At 38.4% G+C, this 21,019-nt stretch overlaps 1 protein-coding gene across 1 annotated transcript in view; it reads left to right on the plus strand.

Moving 5' to 3' along the window:
- The first annotated feature begins 1,212 nt into the window (after nt 1-1,212).
- The window catches only part of C7 (complement C7), a 66,474-nt gene continuing 46,667 nt past the window's right edge, over nt 1,213-21,019 (plus strand). Inside the window, exons 1-4 of the mRNA XM_008262152.4 lie at nt 1,213-1,556; nt 10,342-10,397; nt 13,629-13,704; nt 17,769-17,910. Of these exons, the coding sequence (XP_008260374.2) occupies nt 1,551-1,556; nt 10,342-10,397; nt 13,629-13,704; nt 17,769-17,910 (280 nt within the window). The 5' untranslated portion in view covers nt 1,213-1,550. The remainder of the gene's footprint in view (nt 1,557-10,341; nt 10,398-13,628; nt 13,705-17,768; nt 17,911-21,019) is intronic.

Below are 21,019 nucleotides of genomic sequence, written 5' to 3' on the forward strand. Positions count from 1 at the left end.
ACAAATAAAATCTTTTTTCAAAACTGTATTTAAAAAACTCCACTGCCACTGACCACCTGGGTTTTTTCTCCTTTGGAGCCCCCCTACATGCTGGTCTGGGTGGGGGGTCTTTGACTCTAATAAATCTTGTTTTTAAATATTGCTGCTTGTCTGCTTGGAAATTCTTCTATGTGGGACAAAGAACTGGGGTAATATCTTCTCTGCCTTTATTGACTCCCTAATAGTTGTTATTATTCAAGTTCTTGGGATACAGGAAGGAAGTCATTAAAACTGCAAAATACTCAATGATAAAATGTTTACTTATAGAATCACTTTCAATTCAGATTTTCTTTCCCACTTAAAAATTAAGTCTGTCTTACCACTAATCCCCTAGCAGGGAGAATCAGAATATTTGACTAAACAATACAAATAAAACTGTAGCTTAATTTCAATAGGAAGGGCTGGCACTGTGACACCTGGGAAAGCAGTAGAAGATGGCCCAAGTGCTTGGTCCCTTGCACCCACTTGGGGAACCTAGAAGAAACTCCTAGTTCCTGGCTTTGGCCATTTGGATAATTTGGGGGAGTGAACCGGCAGATAATGATCTCTCTCTCTCCCCCTCTCTCTCTGTGACTCTGTCTTTCAAATAAATGAATCAATCTTAAAAAAATTTCAGTAGGAAATCTGAAATCTTGGGGAAAAATGCAATATTTCATGAAATCTATGAAAATGATGTTGGAGAACTGCTAGACTCAATGCAAAGCTATGGACATATGATAATCTGGCAGAGAAAGGTCAGGTGACAGTTGAGGAGAAGAAAAGGGATGTGGCAGATGATGGTGATAAAAACTTTCCAGCAGAATGATGTGAGCATCAAAGAGCTAGGAAAGTCCTGAGAAAATTAGTGATGCCCTCAAATATGTTAGCACACAAAAGCATGGTGCTCTTTGTGATTGTTATGTGAAAGCTAAACCCAAAACGGATGGATATTGCATTGTGTTAGGCTATATTTTATTTGGGAAAAATTCTATTCCAGAACTTTGCATTTACATTTCATGTGAAAAAACTGCATTTATAGTTTTTCCCCACAAAGTAATCTGAGTCTGATGCATAACACGCTTTCAGTGAATCATAAAAATATCTCTTAATTTAGTAGATAAAAACAGGATGGAGGATCATCCCTTACTTTGTAGAATTTCTTTTGCTGGAAAAATCACTGAAACATTGAGCTGAGAACATTTGCTAGCTTTCCTGATTTACAGATAGGTTTCTCAGAAACATATCTATAGTTTCCAAAGAATCCCAGCTGGTTGTAGCTAAGGCCCATGTAGTTGAAAAGATGCATCTGGCTTAAGGGCAGGCTCTTGATGTCCCTGGAGAATCTGGCTGGGGTAGGAGCTACGTCTAAGGCCCAGTTGCTCTGTATGTGAGTGCCAAGATAATCCAGAGCAGGGAGAGGCAGAGAGGGAGGCTGCCTGCTGTGCTCTTGCTGAAATTTCTTGTTGAAATCTTACTGCACCCTTACAGAGGAAATCTTCCTCCTTTCTCCTGCCCTGAATGTTTTCCCAAACATGAAGGTAAGTTAACTTGATTCTTTTTGTAAAAGAAGCTATATTAAAGAGTAGTAATGCTTAAATGAAAGACATCAAATAAGGAGAGGGGCACAGCAAAGTGTACAAGATTTGGGATTGACTTTTAAATATTCTTATTTAATTAGATTTAACAGTTAGTTCACCCAAAGTGAACTCACTTTCCTTACTTTTCAATTAAATTATAGATACAGACAGCTTGGAATAGAGAATTGGAGACAATGCTTATGAAAGTCCTGATAAATCCATAAAAAATTTGAAGTTTGCTATTGTTCTTTCTTACAAAAATTTTTCTTCCGATGCATTATTTTTGGGTTTGATTTAGAGGCATGCAATGTTATTTGACTTATTTCAGAGCTTTATAGAAAAGTGAATTTTCTCACAAGCAAGTTTACAGTTTTGAATTCTGGATGTAAGGGTCAGGACTGTGAGAATAGAAAATACAAGTAGATGGAATGAAATTAAAGGTTTGCCAAAGATAGATATTGGCCTACTATGAAATGGCCAAATGTTGAAACAAAAAAATTGCTGTTCAACCAAAGACAAGATTAAAGAAATAGCTATCACAGACCGAATTCTTCAGGTGCAAAAATAAGTTGAAATTGTCATTACCATCTTACTATTATACATTTTCATATTTAAACATAAAAAAATGTTTCATTCTAATACTGTAGCCCTGTCAGCTGCTAGATTGCTTCTGAGGTCCCTAGGCTGTCCATTTGCAATACTGAATCCATGCTCACTTACCAGTGGGTTTGAAGGAGGAGTGAGAAATGAATATTAAATAATCCATGCAATATGTGGAATTGAGTAATTAAAATTAAACACAAGTCACAAAGTTCATTTGTTTAATCATGTTATTATGCTAGGATGCCATGTAGCCTTCCAATGTTAGACTTATTATATAATCTATTTTCTACTACTCTGCCCTGTATTTTTATTTAAAAATTTAGAATATATGATAGCTTTGAAAGAATGATGCTTTTCCTAAAGTCATATAGCTAACATGTTTTCTCCTAATATTTGTATTAACTGTCAATCAGCTTCCTTAATTATCTTATGATAAGACATCTTAATAATTGCTTTGTGCTTAAAAATGTGTTCACAGTCATTAGTTATTATGACATTTTACTGCTGTGATAATAAACATGCTTTTATCTTTTAATTGGTTGATAGAGTATCAACAAAGGATTTCATTCCAAGTTGCTGCATAGTTCCTACCTATGTTTGAAAGTAGATATTCATGATTTTGCAGTAAGCCTTAAGGACATGCTTTTGTGATTATTTCAAAGAAGGGAATCTTGGGAAAACTCCAGGCTATCAAGACAAAAGAACAGTTTTCTGAGTCTGGGCTTTCAAGAAGGGATAATCTTTTGGTCTCAACTCTCTGTCATCCATGTGCATTAAATCCCCTTTGATTCTCTCTGTGTCCCCTGGACAGGGGATGACTTGGTCCTTGGGTATTTGAGAAGGACATCAGAAACAAAGGGGCTTCCATCTGAGCTGATTGTAAGCCAACCAATGACTCTGCTGAGCCTGAGGGCTGTGGCCTGGGGAGTGGTTCACAGAGTGCTGGGATGTGGTCAGGCACAACGGGGTCCATGATCAGGGCTGTGGCTGCACTGTGTTAAGGGAAGGAGGGAGAGCCATTGCTCAGTGATAAGAAGAAAATTCAGGGGAATGTAGTTCCATCTTAGGCACCTTGATGCAGTACAGAAACACTGTATCTTCTTCTCAACTAAGCTATAACTTAGAGTCATCTCAGAGGTCTTCCTTTCATTCATGTGGTTCATTTTTATTTGTGTTCGTTCCATCTCTCTTGTCTATTTGATAAGGTACCTTTTTCCAGTGGCAAGGAAGAGTAACAGTCTCCTTTTAAGTGAATCAGCTAGCAAAGTTTCAAAAAATTCCTTTGGTTAGTAAATTCAGCTTGAATAACTTGTGAACAGAATTGGCCTTGTAATAAGCTAACTGTGATGGCTGATAATAATGAGCAAGCATATGGTGATGAAGGCACTCACAGTGAAAAATATATTTTCTAAAATTTATTTGAAATTCTTTTAAAATTCATATAAAATGATATCATTAATGGATTTTTCATGTTGCTGATTTTGACTGAGAGTCAAAAGCCAAAAACAGTAAATATCAAAATCTCCACATTTTTTAATTAAAATTTTAAAAAATTATTTTCATTTTATTTGAAAGGCAGAGACAGGACACATGTGTATACGTGCTCAGACACACACATGCACGCACACATGCACAGATTTTTGTATTTATTGATTCATTACCCAAATGCTCACAACAGTAAGTGCTAGGTCATGCTGAAGCCAAGAACTCGAACTCTTTTCAAGAAAAGTCTCCCCCATAGGTGGAAGGAATGTATGTAATTGAGCCATCCCTGCTGCCTCCAGAGTACACATTAGCAGGAAGCTGGAGGATCCCCACATTTTATTTATTTATATATTTTTAAAAGATTTATTTATTTATTTGAAAAGCAGAGATATAGAGATTATATATATATATATATAGAGAGAGAGAGAGAGAGAGAGAGAGTGAGTTTCCACCTGCTGGTTCATTCCCCAAATGGCTGAAGCCAGGAGCTTCTTCTGGGTGTCCCTCAAGGGTACAGGGGTCCAAGTACTTGGGCCATCCTCTGCTGCTTTCCCAGGCCATTAGCAGGGAGCTGGATGGGAAGTGGAGCAACTGAGATTTGAATGGGCACCCACATGGGAAGCTGACACTACAGGCAGAGGATTAACGACACAGCGCAAGCCCTGGATTCTTGCATTTCAAAGTGAGGTGTTGAACATTCTGTATAATATTATAATTTTTTTTTTTGACAGGCAGAGTGGATAGTGAGAGAGAGACAGAGAGAAAGGTCTTCCTTTTGCCGTTGGTTCACCCTCCAATGGCCGCCACAACCGGCGTGCTGCGGCCAGCGCACCGCGCTGATCTGATGGCAGGAGCCAGGTACTTATCCTGGTCTCCCATGGGGTGCAGGGCCCAAGCACTTGGGCCATCCTCCACTGCACTCCCGGGCCACAGTACAGAGCTGGCCTGGAAGAGGGGCAACCGGGACAGAATCCAGTGCCCTGACCGGGACTAGAACCCGGTGTGCCGGCACCGCAAGGCGGAGGATTAGCCTATTGAGCCGCGGTGCCGGCTAATATTATAATATTATAAAGAGAGGAGCCCCCAAATCTATTTGGTGACCCTTAGAGCACCCCTGCCTTCTGGAATATGCTTCCATGTTGTGTTCTTGAAGCAGGGGGCATCTAGAATGAGGTACTCGATGCACTCCATATTGAGAGCTTACTTTAGCGGAGTAAATCAACTTAGCAGTGTGGGTTACAATCTGGACATTTAGAATTTGGCAGGACAAGGATGTGTGCAGGTCATCCATGAGCCAGATGTGGATGTCTGGAAGGGGGCCAGATTTGGATTGTCAGGGAATCTGTTCGAGAGGCTGACTGATGAAGCCACCCCAACAGATGGCATCGGTATGGAAATAACTCAGAGGAAGCAGGCACTGATTAGTGTCAAAAATGATGAACAAAGGGATGAGTCATTGTGCCAAGGAATAGTGGTTATAGATTCTCAGCGGGGAGCCCGCTAAAGAACCACAAAACCCTGTGAGAGACAAGGAATCAGCATTCAGTCACCTAACATGCCCTGATTTACCTTCACCAGACGCCAGCTGAATTAGTCAAGCAAGATCCTTTTTGACTCTTGTGTCTCTCACTTTTGCTGCTCTGACTTCTAAGAAGACAGAAGCAACTTGTGGGGACGCGGTATAAGGTGGAGGAATTTTACCAACTCCTCCCCTATTATAAGCACCCAAGAACTGAGGAGTAGGAGCAAAAATGAAAAAAATGGGTGATAAATTTAAGTTTGGATATTAAAATATTCTAGAGTTTTTTTTTTTTCCTGAAATTTTTAGTGCTTCAGAATGAATAGTAGAGAGATAGTAAAGATTGAGATAGGCTTTCCTGGGAACATGAAAGAATGACTTGACACAATGCATAGTATTTTAAAAGAAAAAAACAGATGGTTTATAATTTAAAAAAAATTTTAAAGTGTATACTTCTCAGGGGCCAATGCTGTGGTGAAGTGAGTTAAGCCACCTCCTGGGATGCCAACATCCCATATGGGCACCAGTTCCAGTCCTGGCTGCTCTACTTCTGACACAGCTTCCTTTTAATGTGTCTGGAAAGCAGTGGAGGATATCCCAAGTCCTTAGGCCCCTACATCCATGTGGGAGACTTGGAAGAACTTCTTGGTTCCTGGCTTTAGCCTGGCCCAGTCCTGGCTGTTGCAGCCATTTGGTGAGTAAACAGAGGATGGAAGATTCTCTCTCTCTCTCTCTCAAAATAAATAAAATAAATCTTTTTTTTAATGTATATACTTTTTTCATAGTGAATCTATTTTAATCTGTACTAATTAAAAAAATCTTTATTTTGTAAGTAACACTTGTATATTAAGTAAAATTGCCTCTGTACTTTTTTGTGTGCTTATCTTCTTAGGGGAAAAAACACTCCAGAAGTAAAATTGCTAGGTGAACATATTCATTTGCCTTAATGCTTTATTTTTTTCATTTTCTTTCTTTGAAATTTTATTTAAGTTATACACATTTCATGTATTTCATATATAGATTTGGGAACATAATGATACTACCCATCCTACCCGCTCCCATGCCTATGCACTAACCCCGCCCTCCAAAAAAAAGAAGTATATGAATCCCATAAAAATTGTGGAGACAGATATGTTTATCTTGATTTCACCTTTACATGATTTATACATGTTTTGAGTCACTATGTACAGTCACTATGTACACTATGTACAGTTTTTATGTATCAGTTAAAAATATAGAAGTAAGAAAAATATTCATAGCATTGCTCACTCTCTACCAGGTTGATCTTAATAAGTTGGTAACTTTCTGCCCTTTTGGATATGCTAATCAGGATAAAGGGATTAAAGATTTTTAGAACTATAAAAGCCAAAAATGGGAAACTAGTATTTTATGACCGAAAGTAACGTAACTAATAAGATGGGTGGTTCTGGGGAAGCTGGTGGAAGGGTCTGGTACATTGAGGGAAAAGAGGGCTGGGAAGCTTAGGTAAAAGACAAAGAATATTGGCCTCACATTAAAATGTGGGGAACGGTGTTGTGATGCAGAACATTAAGCTTCCACTTGGGATGCCCCAATATCCTCTCAGAGTGCCTGGTTTGGGTCCTGGCCACTTGGCTTCCAATCCAGCTTCCTGCTAATGTACCAGGGAGGCAGCAGGTGATGGTTTAAGTATTGAGTCACTGCCATACATATGGGCGGCTCGGATGGAATTCTGGTTCTTGGCTTTGGCCTGGCTCAGCCCTGTCTGTTAAGGGCATTTTTCAAGCAAAATATAGTCATATTTTACTTACAATTTTGTAACCCATTAAGTTCTCCATATTTAGGTTTATGCTGTCACATAGGGTGATTAGAAAAGGCCTGGGGGGTATCATGAGAGTATTTCAGGCATGGAAAGCCAAGACACTCTGGCAAAAAGATCTCTGTGAGTGAGATCCCAGTGGAAAGAACAGGTCTTCAAAGAGGGAGGTGCCTTTCTCTGAAGGGAGGAGAGAACCTCCACTTTGACTATGACCTTGTCTAAACAAGATAAGAGTCGGAGAACTCAAGGGGCTTCCATAGCCTTGGAAACTCATGACTGGTGCATAGGGAGATTACTGATGCCATAAACAGGAGTGTCAATTTGTAAAGTCAACAACAGGAGTCACTGTGCACTTACTCCTCATGTAGGATCTCTGTCCTTAATGTGCTGTACACTGAGGCTTAATGCTATAACGAGTACTCAAACAGTATATTTCACTTTGTGTTTCTATGGGGGTGCAAACTGTTGAAATCTTTACTTAATGTACACTAAACTGATCTTCTGTTAAAAAAAAAAAAAAAAAAGAAACTATCAATTCCCAACTTGACTCTCACTGGGATTAAACATGACAATAGGTCTGATCTGATTTCATCATCATTTAAAAAAAATCATCTATTATTTTTCACTTTATGTTTCTGTGTGGGAACAAACTGTTGAAATCCTTACTTAAGGTATACTAAGCTGATCTTCTGTATATTAAGATAATCGAAAATGAATCTTGATGTGAATGGAAGGGGAGAGGGAGTGGGAAAGGGGAGGGTTGTGGGAGGGAGGGACGGTATGGGGGGGAAAGCCATTGTAACCCATGAGTTGTACTTTGGAAATTTATATTCATTAAATAAAAGATTAAAAAAAAAAAAAAGGCCTGGGGGGTATTTTAAACATTGAAGAAGCCACTCACAGTACTACAGAGTAAGATGAGAGTCACTGCTCCTGCCTATTGGCTGTGTCTTAACTGTTTCCCTTAAGTTTTATTTATTTATATTTATTTGAAAGGCAGAGCAACAGACACACACACACAATGTGAGGGGGCATGGGGGAGAGAGATCTTCCATCCACTGGTTCACTCTTGGGCAGGCCAAAGACTTGAACCCAGAACTCTGTCTGGGTCCCCTGTATAGCTGGCAGGAACCTGAATATTTGAGCCATCATCTGCTGCCTCCCAGGATACACATTAGTAGGAAGCTGGGTTGGAAGTGGAACTGGGCCTTGAACTTATGTACTGTGATTTATGATGTAGGTGTTTTGTGCACTGGGAAAACACGTGTCCTTGTGCCTTAACTTTTGATTACTCATTTATAAAGCACCATCATCTTTCTCTTCCAGGCTTTCTCTCCTCTGTGTGTCCTCCTGGTGCTGAAGTTAGAGAGAAGGGGAGTGGAGAAAGGCATTGAAAGATGGTGGAACCCTAAGGAAGTGCCTGAGGCCATTTCACTGTACTGAGCATTTTCATTTGGCATCACCCAACTCCTAGTTTTCTTTGCAGAAATAAACAGTAGGAGGTGGAGTCCATAGAACAATATAAAACTTTTATGTATAAGATTTAAATTTTTCTTATTTTCACAAATAAAAATTGTGTATATTTATTATATACAACATGTTTTAAAACTCTTCTCTGGCCAGCACCACGGCTCAATAGGCTAATCCTCCGCCTTGCAGCGCCGACACACCGGGTTCTAGTTCTGGTCGGGGCGCCGGATTCTGTCCCGGTTGCCCCTCTTCCAGGCTAGCTCTCTGCTATGGCCCGGGAGTGCAGTGGAGGATGGCCCAAGTGCTTGGGCCCTGCACCCCATGGGAGACCAGGATAAGTACCTGGCTCCTGCCTTTGGATCAGCGCGGTGCGCCAGCCGCAGTGCGCCAGCCGTGGCGGCCATTGGAGGGTGAACCAATGGCAAAGGAAGACCTTTCTCTCTGTCTCTCTCTCTCTCTCACTATCCACTCTGCCTGTCAAAAAAACCAACCAAACAAACAAACAAATACTCTTCTCTGTACACTGTGGAATATCTCAAATGAACGAATTAACATATATATCACCTCCCACACTTATCATTAGTGTTGAGAATATTTAAAATCTACTCTCGACCATTTTCAAGTATTCAATACATTGTTTTAACTATAGTCACCATGTTGTGCAATAGATCTCTTGAACTTATTCCTCTCATCTAAATGAAATCAGGGTATACTTTGACCAATATTTCTCCAACCCCTCATCCCCACCCTCAGCCTCTGGTAAGCAACTTATTTCCTCCCTCCCTCCCTCCCTCCCTTCCTTCCTTCCTTCTTAAAATTTTTAATATTCTACTTCATACTTCTATGAGTTAAACATTTTAAGATTACACTTATAAGCAAGATGAGCTGGTGTTTGTACTTGGCTTATTTCACATAATGTTATGTCTTTGTCCATATTGCTGCAATTATCCGGATTTCCTTTTTTTTAAAGGCCAAGTAGTATTTCATTATGTGCATGTTACCAGATTGCTGGTGCAGAGGGTGTCACTTCAGTTCTTGAACTTGCCAGAAAAGGAATTCAGAGCGAGTTCAACTCAAGGAAGAAGTGAAGTTTATTGAGCAAAAGCAAATGTACACTTGGGAAAGAGCTGAGGGGGCAGTTGCTTAATCAGCTCCAGGGAAAGTCTTTAATTGCCTGTATCTTAATTGAGTGGTGGTTTATTCCTCCCCTGGATTGGAGTTTCTGTAGAAGTGGGGAGGGTTTTCTGGGAAGAGGGAGGTAGACCAATTTGGTCTTAATTCTCAGACAGGATCTGTCATGGTGACTTTGAAGGTGGAGTCTTCCTTGGAGCAGGGATGAGCTGACCACAGCTATCTCTGTGGCTCCTGAGAAGTTGCAGTTTTACTGGTGCTGAATGGCTGGAGCACAGGTGTCCTAGCCTGGGGGCCCCTGCCCATGGCTCTCTAACTGCCTACTCTAACATTATCTATGTGTATATCTATGTACGTCACACTTCTTTTCTCTCTTCATCCATTGATGGACATAGGTTGATTCCATGTCTTGGCTATTGTGAATAATGCTACAATTAACGTGGGAGTGAGATGGTCTCTTTGACATATTGACTTTTTTTCCTTTGCCTGTATACACAGCAGGAGGGATTGCTGAATCATGTTAGTTCTCTTTTTAATCTTTTTCTCTTTTTGATTTTTTGAGGAAACTTCAAACTTCTAAAATGGAAACTTAAAAGCAGAGTCATTTGACCTTCTCTGTGGTTATTTCACTCTTTGTACTCCCAACTCACAGTTCTTGACTTGTACAAGTATATTGGTATTCAACTAGTTAAAGAAACTCAAGACATACTAATGCTTTATTGTTTTTTTTTTTTCTTCAGGCAATCAGTTTATTCATTTTTGTGGGATTTATGGGAGAATTTCAAAGTTTTTCAAGGTGAGAATTTTTTATGTTGTATTGAAAATCATTAAAAATTCTTTGTAAAACATTTGAAGGAAATTCTTTGGTATGGTCTGGTTTTACATTGCATCTTCAGTGAGTTTATTTCTTCAATGTGTTTTGTTTTTTCTATATTTTTTAGAAAAGGCAGTGGTAACTGTTAACTGAAAAAATCAGAGAGTGGCTGAAAACTCAAAGTTAAAATTTGTTCAGTAAGTCAAACTGTGGATTTAAACTTGGAAACAAACAGTTGCCTGTGTTAGCTGTGCCACAGTCTGAATTTGGTTATAGATTTTACACTGTTCTTACAGGGTGGGTGCATGCACTGAGTTAAGTTAAAAACAACACAGATTTGTGTGTGGTTATCAGTCACATTGGAAAATCAAGAATGCCTTATTGAAAATGGAAGAGCGTTAATAGTCGTCAATAGACTCCCATATTGATTAAGGAGGAGCATTCCACACTCACTCCCACATTGGAATGTGATCTATATGCAGGGAAGGGCAGACAGTGGGAGGTAAGTCACTCTCTTTACAGTGGTCCTGAGACCTAAAACTCCCTCCTTCTCAAGGGACAGTTGTTTCCTTGCCCCCGGCTGGTGCTTCCTTGGTCAGAGCTGAAGTCCATTGAAAGGTCCTGTTATCTGGGAACCAACTGTAGGTCATCCCCACAGCAAAGGCAGCACCCTGGTTGACTTAGGCCTCTGCAGTTACCGTTTATGTCCACATAACAAAAGTGTGTTTTCTTATTATTACAAATTTTATTTTTTATTACTATATTATTATTTTTTTCCTTGTAAGGAATAAAACTGAAGATTAAAAATACCTCAAGATCTTTGTCCCATCCCATGGTTTTACCTGTAATTCAGAGAATCATAACAGACCTACATATCCCAGAGCAATATTTAAAAAATATTAATTTTCATTTTATTTGAAAGGTAGGGGAGGGGGAGTTGAGAGAGAGAGAGAGGGAGAGAGGGATTTCTATCCGCTTGTTTGCTCCCCAGATGTTCCCAACAGGCAGAACTGGGCCAGACTGAAGCCAGAAGCCTGGAACTCAGTCTGAGTGCTGTATGTGAGCGGCAGTGACCCAAGTACCTAAGCCATCTCTGCTGCCTCCCATATGTATCAGCTGGAAACTGGATGGAAAACAGAGCAGCCAGGTCCTGAACCAGGCACTCTGATATGGGATACAGGTTTGCCATATGCCTACCCCAGTCCACTATTTGGTCTTTAAACATAATCCTTAAAAAACATTTTCTGAACTTAAAGGTCGAGAGTTTTTTGAGAAAATACTTTTCTTGATTCTTGAGACCTAGAAAAACGTAGCATCATTTTTCTGTAGTCTTGTTTGCTTTCATTCTCAGATTAGTGGGACAGAGCACTTGTTGGATTATCAGAATATGTGCCAGTTGCCATGTATGTGGGGGGGGGGTGCTTGGGATACAAACAGGAGCAAGATGGCACTGAGTGTACTTGGTGATTCAGACAATGAGACATTTCCTTGCAATGCAATATCCTAGGGCTCCAGGAGAGGCCTGTAGGGGATGGTATGGGAATAGCGAGGAAGGAAAGCCAAGCAAACTTCTTGTCCTAAACCTCTGTGTTTGGGGAAAGCCTCTCCCTAGGACACAAACTAGACAGATCACAATAAGTTTAGTAAATATTTCTGCATCAAAAAACACTCAGATTTTTGTAAACTGAGTCTTAAGTTAATTACCTTGACTCAAGATGTGTCCCAGCTTATCAATGTGCCACAAATCCAGAAATTAGGAGTCTTAGCTCCTTTGCTTCTTCCCCCCCCTTTTTTTTTTAACTTTCATTTAATGAATATAAATTTCCAAAGTACAGCTTATGGATTACAATGGCCCCCCCCCCCATAACGTCCCTCCCACCCGCAACCCTCCCCTCTCCCACTCCCTCTCCCCTTCCATTCACATCAAGATTCATTTTCGATTCTCTTTATCTACAGAAGATCAGTTTAGCATACATTAAGTAAAGATTTCAACAGTTTGCTCCCACACAGAAACATAAAATGAAAAATAATAGATGATTTTTTAAATGATGATGCAATCAGATCAGACCTATTGTCATGTTTAATCCCAGTGAGAGTCAAGTTGCTCCTTTGCTTCTTGTAAGACATTGTTTTAAACAAAGGCTACTGAATGTCTTAGAACTAACACACGTGACTTCCTCGATGTGACTTGGCCAAGAACTGAGCATTGTGTGAGTTAACTCTCCATTTTTCACATGCCTTTTATTTCAATGAGATTGTGTGAACTCAAATTGCTCCATTTGGGTGTGTGCTTGAAAAGTGGTCTAAATGAAATGGGGGAGAGGCTGGCACTGTGGCTTAGCAAGTAAAGCTGCGGCTTGCAGTGCTGACATCCCACATGGGCGCTGGTTCAAGTTCCAGCTGCTCCACTTCCAGTCCAGCTCTGCTACGGCCCGGGAAATCAGTAGAAGATGGCCCAAGTGGGGCCCCTGCACCCACGTGGGAGACCCAGAAGAGGCTCCTGGCATCGGATCTGCACAGCTTGGACCATTGAGGCCATGGGGAGTGAATCAGCAGATAGAAGGCCTCTCTCTCTCTCTCTCTCTGCCTATCCTTTTCTCTCTGTTTAACTTTCAAATAAAATAAATAAATCTTTAAAAAATATGAAATGGGGGAACACAAGTTTAAATTTCTATCCAGTTAGCCTCTGCCTGTTTTTAGTTTCCCACTTCTGTTAGGGTCTTTTTAGAGCTTCTTGTCTCAGTTAACAATTTCTGAATAACTCTTCAGTTTATCATTCAGATTCTCTCAAAGGCCAAAACACCTTCCTCTATATGTTCTCCCCTAACCTGCCAACTCCAAATGCTCCCCATCCATATTTCCATGTCACATTCCATTGTGCACATTTCTGTTATGAAATCTATCAAATTACATGTATTATATTATGATATTTGTATATCTGTCTGTCTTACTCTATCAATAGTCAGTAACCTCTTATTTGTACACTCTAGTGTCTCAATATTATTTTGTTTATAACAGATATTTAATAAATGTTAACCTCTAAAAAATGAATCTCCCCATTTTTATGTATTCTGGGATATTTTTAGTGTCTCAGGAAAAAAATTTGAAGCAGATTTTGACTATTTTTGACAATTCTTTGTCTTGATTATTCTTTGCATATTCCTCACATACTTGTCTACCTGCTTTATGATGGACAACTTGCCACTGCGACAGTGGTTCCTCTCCAGTCAATTGCCAGTGGGATTCCTATGGCTCTTGGTCAGAATGCAGTGGCTGTACCAAGACACAGGTAGGTCCACACAGAACTGTATATTTGATTATTTACATGCGCAAATAGCACAGGCATGTCTACAATGATATTAACTATTGCATGTTCACTAAGTAATGTTTCTAGAAAACTATGTAAATAATTTTGAAGTGAGAAAAGTATGACTTGTTTAATAATTAGTATTGTAGTAATTTCTACATTTATTTTTTGAAGGACTTTTCTTTTTGCTTTTTGAAAAACTTTTATAATCTTACCAATGTCTAGAAATGTAACATAGGCTAAAAGTTGAAGGCAATTCCTAACTCTTTGTTAGAGAAATAGCAAAGCATGGAATGAAAGTAGTAGATAATTCAAAATGTATTTCATATTGACTAGATTCAACTTTTCTTATTTCAAACAAACACCTGCAAATTAGCAAAATGTCTGCTTTGTTTTAGTTCACACATACTGAACTGTCAATGAAAAAATCAAACATTTTGCAGTGTTTTCAAGTGTAATACCCAAGTAATGCAAAGAAAATGCTACACTTGATCTGAGATGTAATAGAGAACTTCTAATCATGTCTGTTTTTTCTTTATTATAAAATGTTTGTTGAAGAAAACACAGAAAAAGCGTGAAAAGAGTTGTACTCATAATTTCATCATTAATGAGAAATACATATAGCAGCCTTTTGATATTTATACTTTCAGCTTATTTTCTAATTGTGTGCTTAGCTTATAATTTAAAATAATAGGATATTTTATATATTATTTATATATTAATATACATGTTTATGTTCCATTGTTTTAACCTAACATACAGCATGAACTTGTAATGGCTGTATTATGTTCTAGTCTATGAATATTCCTATTTGTTTATTCACTTTGCTACTATTTGACATTTATATTCTTTCCTTTTTTATTATTATAAACAAAACTTTATGAATATTTTTGTGATTGGAAATCTGTCTTCTTTTCTCATAACGTTTTTAGGGCAAATTCCTAGAAACATGTTTGCTTTAAAGTTTTTGAACATTCCAATGTTTACACATTTTTAAAGAGATGCAAGTCAGATAAAAATATATATATATATATATTTTTTTATTTTTAACTTTTATTTAATGAATATACGTTTCCAAAGTACGAATAATGGATTACTATGGCTTCCCCCCCATACCGTCCCTCCCACCCACAACCCTCCCCTTTCCCACTCCCTCTCCCCTTCCATTCACATCAAGATTCATTTTTGATTATCTTAATATACAGAAGATCAGCTTAGTATACATTAAGTAAGGATTTCAACAGTTTGCTCCCACACAGAAACATAAAGTGAAAAATAATAGATGATTTTTTTTTAATGATGATGAAATCAGATCAGACCTATTGTCATGTTTAATCCCAGTGAGAGTCAAGTTGGGAGTTGATAGTTTCTTTTCTTTTCTTTTCTTTTCTTTTCTTTTCTTTTCTTTTTTTTTTTTTACAGAGGATCAGTTTAGTATGCATTAAGTAAAGATTTCAACAGTTTGCACCCCCATAGAAACACAAAGTGAAATATATTATTTGAGTACTCGTTATAGCATTAAATCTCAATGCACAGCACATTAAGGACAGAGATCCTACATGAGGAGTAAGTGCACAGTGACTCCTGTTGTTGACTTTACCAATTGACACTCCTGTCTATGGCATCAGTAATCTCCCTATGCTCCAGTCATGAGTTTCCAAGGCTATGGAAGCCCTCTGAGTTCTCCGACTCTTATCTTGTTTAGACAAGGTCGTAGTCAAAGTGGAGTTCTCTCCTCCCTTCAGAGAAAGGTACCTCCTTCTTTGAAGACCTGTTCTTTCCACTGAGATCTCACTCACAGAGATCTTTTGCCAGAGTGTCTTGGCTTTCCATGCCTGAAATATTCTCATGGGCTTTTCAGCCAGATCTGAATGCCTTTAGGGCTGATTCTGAGGCCAGAGTGCTATTTAGGGCATCTGCCATTCTATGAGTCTGCTGAGTATCTCACTTCCCAAAATCATTTTAAAATATAAAAATAGCAAAATCATACTGTAGTAGATAATTTCTATTTTGAAGCATAGCCATGACTGTCATTTTCTTTTTCTTTTTAAAATTTTTTATTTATTTATTTGAGAGGTAGAGTTACATACAGAGAGGGGAGAGACAGAGAAAGGTCTCCCATTTGCTGGTTTACTCCCCAAATGGCTGCAAAGGCCAGAGCTGAGCTGATCCAAAGCCAGGGCCTTCTTCTTGATCTCCCATGTGGGCGCAGGGGCCCAAGCACTTGGGCCATCTTCTACTGCTTTCCCAGGCCATAAGCAGAGAGCTGGATTGAAAGAGGAATGCTAGTACTTCAACCGGTGCCCATATGGGTTGCTGGCAACCCAGGTGGAGACTTAGCCTACTATGCCACAATACCGGCCTCTGTCATTTTCATCATTCATTTAGTAGGTGTATGCATAAAATTGTAAAAGAAGATACAGAAATTAAAAAATTTGGCTTCTAACAAATATGATAGATACCAACTGTGGTTACAGGCAAAGCAGATACATGAAGAATGAGGCAAAAGTCAAAGAAACACCAAGTGTATAAAACATTTTTATAATTGAACAACAAGAAAGAACACTAAATAAAAGTAGAAAGTTAAAGGTCATTTTCTTATAAGTAATTTTTCCTTTTGAATGAAGGTCATGATGCAGTAGATATACCTCTATATTATAAAACAAAATTTTTGTTAGGCAAGAGATAAGTGCAAATGACAAAGGGGTCATAAGATCAGAGTTTGACAGGTGAGAATGAGACTATTGAGAGTGGGCAGCTATCAAGGGCACCCTGGTGAGATGGAGAGGAAAGCAGTGTTTACACAAACACCTCAATGTGCTGTGGAACCTCAGAAGAGGACACTCTGGTAAGCCATAAAAAGAGATGTCTTCATCAATTAAGGACTGGAGCTAAAAATATAGCAAGAAACTTGACTGGGTTGCCTTCCCCCGTCTTTTCCTCTGAGGCACTCCGGTTAGGTATGATGAAAAGGTGCTACAGCCAAGCTCTGGCTGATGCCAGAGTTCAAATTACGTTACCATGACCCCTTGTTCCAAGCAAACCCACTTGTAACTTAACTTAGGATGGATGAATACATTCAACATTGGTTTGCATATCTGTTCTTCTCTGTGAATCTTTGCTCAAGGTTTAAGTCCCTGGGAAGCTGAGGCATGTTTCATTTTTACTAATGGAGGAGGGGTGAGTACAGGAAGAGTTCTGAAGGATGCATCTTTTATTGCCATTGGGGAGGGAAAAGATATTGTAGCTTTTAAATTTTTGGAAAATGTTAGATTCATGACTTTGTATCAGAGGAGGATTAAATGAATTTTGGGACAGACTAGTAATAAGTTTCTTATTTAGCTTGATTTCCTCAATTTTCCTATACTCTTTTCTTCAACAGGTTTGTTTCTTACATATATCCTACTGTAGAGGTTAGTGTTTTTTGATAGCGTCACAAAATTCAACTGTGGATGTGGCTTTACCTTTGGACTACTTAGGCCTCTTTTTTTTTTTTGTAAATTTGACCTCCATGTTGTAAAATTTCTCTCTGGAATATTTTTCCTTGCATTGTCTTTGAAGAAGGCTTAAATCAGCTCAAATCAATCACACCAATTTTCTAAAGGTTTCCCTGACTTCATTTCATCTTAACATTTCTTCTCAGTTCCTTACCCCCTCCCAACAAAATTCTTTCTACTTTTCCTAATTAGCTCTTAGTACACAGTTTTAGCAAAAACATTCATCATTATAAATGATAACAAATCTGCTTATGTGTCTACTCAACTAAACTTGGCTCTTTCATGTTACTTTCTTCAAGAGTCACTAAAAATTTTTTTTTTTTGTATTCAACCTCAGAAATATATAGCTGGGAATTCTCTCTAATAATAACCCGAGTGGCACTGAACTGAAGTGGGTTTATTGGTTTTGGAGCTTTTACTTCTGTAGAACACCAGAACAAGTTCTTAAACATTGTTTCTCAAATTGTATTAATTGCTCTTGGATTTTATTATGCAGATAAAAGAAATTGGAGACACATTAAAAAAAAGTACTACTTGTTTTGTGTTTAGACTCGCAGGCGGTCAGTTGCTGTTTATGGGCAGTATGGGGGCCATCCATGCTCTGGAAACGCTTTTGAAACACAGGCTTGTGAACCCACACGCGGATGTCCAACAGAGGAGGGATGTGGAGAACGTTTCAGATGTTTCTCAGGTGATTTGTTTTCCAGGGCACAACATTAAGACTAAATTCAAATACTGTTTGTTTAACTTGCTCATTATATATTTTTTGAATTTTACTGCATTATATGGGCCTACAAATGAATTTGCTGCAATCACAGACACAGCTGTTATTGTTTCAAATACATCTGATAATAAAGATGGGAGGAGTCTTGCCTCTTTGAATAGAATTATGGCTATTGATAGACCCAAACAGGTCTTTTTTTATTTATATTTTATTTTATTTAATGAATATAAATTTCCAAAGTACAGCTTATGGATTACAATAGCTTCCCCCCACCCATAACTTCCCTCCCACCCACAACACTCCCCTCTCCCACTCCCCTTCCATTCACATCAAGATTAATTTTCAATTATCTTTATATACAGAAGATCAATTTAGCATATATTAAGTAAAGATTTCAACAGCCAAACAGGTCTTGACATTGAATTTTTGTTGATGATGAAGAGTGACTCTTGTTTGTACACTAGGACTGAGAGAAAACAATATTAAAACTGCTGGGGTCTTTGTGTTTACAAGAAAAGCAACTTAAGTTAGCTAAGCAAGGAGCAAGACATATCACCCTTGTGCATGGGGTGAATGAAGCATAATTTTTTTTTAACTTTTATTTAATGAATATAAATTTCCAAAGTACGGCTTATGGATTACAATGGCTCCCCCCCCCCCCATAACGTCCCTCACACCTGCAACCCTCCCCTTTCCCATTCCCTCTCCCCTTCCATTCACATAAGGATTCATTTTCAATTCTCTTTATATACAGAAGATCAGTTTAGCATACATTAAGTAAAGATTTCAGCAGTTTGCTCCCACACAGAAACATAAAGTGAAAAATAATAGATGATTTTTTAAATGATGATGCAATCAGATCAGACCTATTGTCATGTTTAATCCCAGCGAGAGTCAAGTTGGGAATTGCTAATTTCTTCTTTTTTTTTTTTTTAACAGAAGATCAGTTTAGTATACATTAAGTAAAGATTTCAACAGTTTGCACCCCCATCGAAACACAAAGTGAAATATACTGTTTGAGTACTCGTTATAGCATTAAATCGTAGATTTAGGTCTTTAATCCATGTTGAGTGGATTTTTGTGTAAGGTGTAAGGTAGGGGTCTTGCTTCATGCTTCTGCACGTGGAAATCCAGTTTTCCCAGCACCATTTATTGAATAGACTGTCCTTGCTCCAGGGATTGGTTTTAGATCCTTGATCAAATATAAGTTGGCTGTAGATGTTTGGGTTGACTTCTGGTGTTTCAATTCTGTTCCATTGGTCTATCCATCTGTTTCTGTACCAGTACCATGCTGTTTTGATAACAACTGCCCTGTAGTATGTCCTGAAATCTGGTATTGTGATGCCTCCGGCTTTGTTTTTGTTGTACAAGATTGTTTTAGCTATTCGAGGTCTCTTGTGCCTCCATATAAATTTCAGCACCATTTTTCCAGATCTGAGAAGAAGGTCTTTGGTATCTTGATTTGTATTGCATTGAATCTATAAATTGCTTTTGGGAGAATGGACATTTTGATGATATTGATTCTTCCAATCCATGAGCATGGAAGATTTTTCCATTTCTTGGTATCCTCTTCTATTTCTTTCTTTAAGGTTTTGTAATTTTCATCGTAGAGATCTTTAACATCCTTGGTTAAGTTTATTCCAAGGTATTTGATTGTTTTTTGAAGCATAAATTTGGTATTGAAAATTGCTCGACTCATTGTCTAGTTTGCATTTCCATGGTTTGAGTAATTAGACAATTTTAGTGAATTTTTATTCTTGTTGTGAAACATATAAACAATATATGTCATATATAGTGTTGAGGATATGGACATAGAAATGAGACATATGATCTCTTTACTCAAAAATATTAAAGTTTAATGGACAGAATATAATGCAAATAATCCCTACACTGGAATTGCTTCTCAACAGTACCTGTCAACCTCCTAGCTTAGTTTCAAAATCCAAATCAGATGACATCTGCTTTGTGAAGCATTTCTTTTCTTTTTTTTTAAATTTTATTTCAGACAAGATCATGCATTCTTTTTCTTTCTTTCTTTCTTTTTTTTTTTTTTTAAAGATTTGTTTATTTATTTGAAAATCAGAGTTATACAGAGAAGGAGAAGCAGAGAGAGAGAGAGAAAGAAAGGTCTTCCTCTGTTGGTTCACTCCCCAGTTGGCCGCAACTGCCAGAGCTGTGCCAATCCAAATCCAGGAGCCAGGAGCTTCTTCCAGGTCTCCCACAAGGGTGCAAGGGCCCAAGGACTTGGACCATCTTCTACTACTTTCCTAGGCAATAGCGGAGAGCTGGATTGGAAGTGGAGTATTCGGGACTCGAACTGGCACCCTTATGAGATACTGGCACTGCAGGTGGTGGCTTTACCTGCTACGCCATAGCACCAGCCCCAGGAAGCATTTTTCCACTCCCAACTGATAGATCTTACTGATTTTGCTGACAAATCACTTCTCTGTGTATATATTCTACCATCTGTCATTTGGGTTATTTGTTGGCCTGTATGTTTCTCTTGGTAGATCGTGAATTCCTTGAAAATAAGGACTGTATTTTTTTCATTTTGGGATCTGGAATAATAGACTATCAACAAATCTTTGTTTCAAGTGCCAGTACAGTAGAGTACATGCTATATTCTGAGAATAGTTTTGGAAAAGGCATCCTATGAAGACACAGAGGAAGACCATGCATCCTAGTATATGGAGGAGGAATGGTTTTCAAAAAGTGCAAGGTCGTTGGAGTTGATAAAAACCTGGTTTTTTATTCCTGCAAGTGACCCAGTTGATATATAGGTATATAGGAAGCTCATCTGAGAATGGCTGGATATGATGCTGTGGTGATAAGCAGGGGCTAGATCCCCTGGTACACTGTAGTGTTTCCTTGGTACCCTGGATTTATGACATCATAAAAATTATATTGCTGAATTTTAATGATCTATATCTTTGTAGTTTTTTTTTCTATTAGATTGTAAAGTATGTAAGTCTGGCAAATACCATTTTTATGCAAATGTTATGCATGTTTCTATCCCAACACCAAGTCTTGCATAGTCTAAGCACTAAGGAAATACAGCATTTTAAACTTTCTACCC

This window comes from Oryctolagus cuniculus, chromosome 14 (genome assembly GCF_964237555.1).
Source record: "Oryctolagus cuniculus chromosome 14, mOryCun1.1, whole genome shotgun sequence".
Lineage (NCBI taxonomy): Eukaryota > Metazoa > Chordata > Mammalia > Lagomorpha > Leporidae > Oryctolagus > Oryctolagus cuniculus.